The following is a 2199-nucleotide window of genomic DNA, read 5'->3' as shown; positions in this document are numbered from 1 at the left end:
TTACTTTTTTGTTGATTTTTATCAATATTAACCAATGATGGAAAACTAGTAAGTGGGGTGGGCTCGCGTGCCGAGAAAGTGACGAGGGAGAAGGAGGAGGCTTTGGAGGGAGCGCCTATCATGGACATCTTGTTAGGGTCCGATCGGAATCACGTGACGCGAGGAAGCGGTCAATCACAGGAGGCGATACGAGGGACACAGACGGACACCTCGCAGCACTAGTGCAGTGCACGCGCGCGCTGCCCCGCTGACCCGGCGCGACCTAGACCTCGGGCGGCCGCACAAAGCCGGGCCCGGCAGCCACATTTTATTTATTTGTCCGTTTCCCGTTTCCCACGACGAGGCCGTGGTGCTAACAGCGCGCTAACCATGCCCCGGGCCCTTTCTGTTGCAGGCGCGCTGGCGAGCGAGGAGCTGTCCATGGAGCAGGCCGCGGCCGACAAGCAGCAGGCCAGCCCGGGAGAGGCCAACGCCGCCTCCACGACGCCATCCTCCGGCGCCCTGCCCACCAAGGTCGAGGCGTGCGGCAGCCCGTCCGGGGTGGCCGACGAGGACCTCAGCAATACGAGCCAGGGCAGCATGTACCCCCAGCAGAGCATCCGGTATCGAGGCATCTTCACCACGACGGGGTCCTCGCTGGGGCCTATCGGGCCCATGGCCATCGGCCAGCAGGGCGGTCTCGGCGACCTGCCCTCGCCCAACCCCTGGCTGCTGCCCTCACCCGACAAGTCCCTGTTCCCACCCATCTTCGGCATCCTGGGCCAGCCACCGGCCTCGCCGCCCAACTACGCCACCAGCACCAGCCCCGGGCAGCAGCAACAGCAGCAGCAACAACAGCAGCAACAACAGCAACAGCAGCACTACGACGAGCGGCAGCAGCAGGTGGAGCTCCTGGGGCTCAGCATTGAGCCCTGCATGAAGCAGCCACCCAGCTACAGCAGCTGCTTGGAGCAGCAAGACTACTCGCGCCTGCCGCAGCCCAACAAGTACCAGTGGCTGGACTCGCCCGCGCAGGATTATGGCATCATGGGCAGCTCCACGCCCAGCGTCGTGCCCAAGCAGGAGCCCTTCAGCAGCGCGGCCGAGCCCCCGTCGGCCCAGCAGCAGCAGCAGTCCTACCCCACCAGCAGCAGCGCCAACAACAACCCCGTCAACCTGGCCGAGTACAACCCCTCCACCAGCAAGGGCCACGAGATCCTGTCGCAGGTGTACCAGCAGTCACCGCTGCCCCTCAAGCTGGTGCCCGTCAAGCCCAGGAAGTACCCCAACAGGCCGAGTAAGACACCCGTCCACGAGCGGCCGTACGCCTGCCCGGTCGAGAACTGCGACCGGCGCTTCTCGAGGTCCGACGAGCTGACGCGGCACATCAGAATCCACACAGGCCAGAAGCCCTTCCAGTGCCGGATCTGCATGAGGTCCTTCAGCCGCTCCGACCACCTCACCACGCACATCAGGACGCACACCGGCGAGAAGCCGTTCTCCTGTGACGTGTGCGGCCGAAAGTTCGCGCGCTCCGACGAGAAGAAGAGGCACGCCAAGGTACACCTCAAGCAGAGAATGAAGAAGGAGAAGCTCAACAACCACCACCACCAACAGCAGCAACAGCAACACCATCAGCAGCAGCAGCAACAACACAACCACCTCCACCACCACCATCTACATCAACAGCACCTTATGGTGGACGATAGTATGATACCTGTGGTGACAAGTGCGATGTAAGCGTCGCCGCCGCTGTGGACCTGGGCATAGAATCCCACCCAGGAAATCTCTTCTCCTTGCTGTGATTTTCCTTTTTTGTACCCTGTAGTGATGGTGTCTGATACGTACGACTGACTGTGTTGTGTGTGTAAAAAAACTCCTTTAGTGTGTAAGTGTGCAAGTGTGATGATTGATAAGTCAAGAAATGGAGTGTTTTCTTTGGACAATTTTGTTTTTAGGCGCGTTGGGGGCAGGCCTCCAGCCAAAGATGGGGACCGCTAGGTCAGTTTAATTGTTTTCGTTTTGTTAAAAAAAAAATGCTTTTGTGCGAACAAAACTGTTTTGTTATTATTTTTATGTCTATTGTGAGCGTTGTGAATTCGTACCACGGTATTTTTGTTTTATTACTTTTGTGTCCATAAGAAAGACGCTAACCTACTCAATACATATAACATGCAAGCTTTAATTAGGTAACTTACAGAGTGGTCGGAAGAATGCCAT

At 58.0% G+C, this 2199-nt stretch overlaps 1 protein-coding gene across 1 annotated transcript; it reads left to right on the top strand.

Moving 5' to 3' along the window:
• Nucleotides 1-354: 354 nt before the first annotated feature.
• LOC127752054 (early growth response protein 2b) lies at nt 355-2192 on the top strand. Its single transcript, XM_052276570.1, has one exon. It carries the CDS (start codon nt 370-372, stop codon nt 1717-1719), a length of 1350 nt encoding a protein of 449 aa, XP_052132530.1. The 5' UTR covers nt 355-369; the 3' UTR covers nt 1720-2192.
• The last annotated feature ends 7 nt before the right edge of the window (nt 2193-2199 follow it).

This window comes from Frankliniella occidentalis, unplaced genomic scaffold (assembly GCF_000697945.3).
Source record: "Frankliniella occidentalis isolate FOCC.00 unplaced genomic scaffold, Focc_3.1 Scaffold3422, whole genome shotgun sequence".
Taxonomy (NCBI): domain Eukaryota; kingdom Metazoa; phylum Arthropoda; class Insecta; order Thysanoptera; family Thripidae; genus Frankliniella; species Frankliniella occidentalis.
Note: the sequence above shows the minus strand (reverse complement) of the source record. Positions and strands in the feature narration are given on the sequence as shown.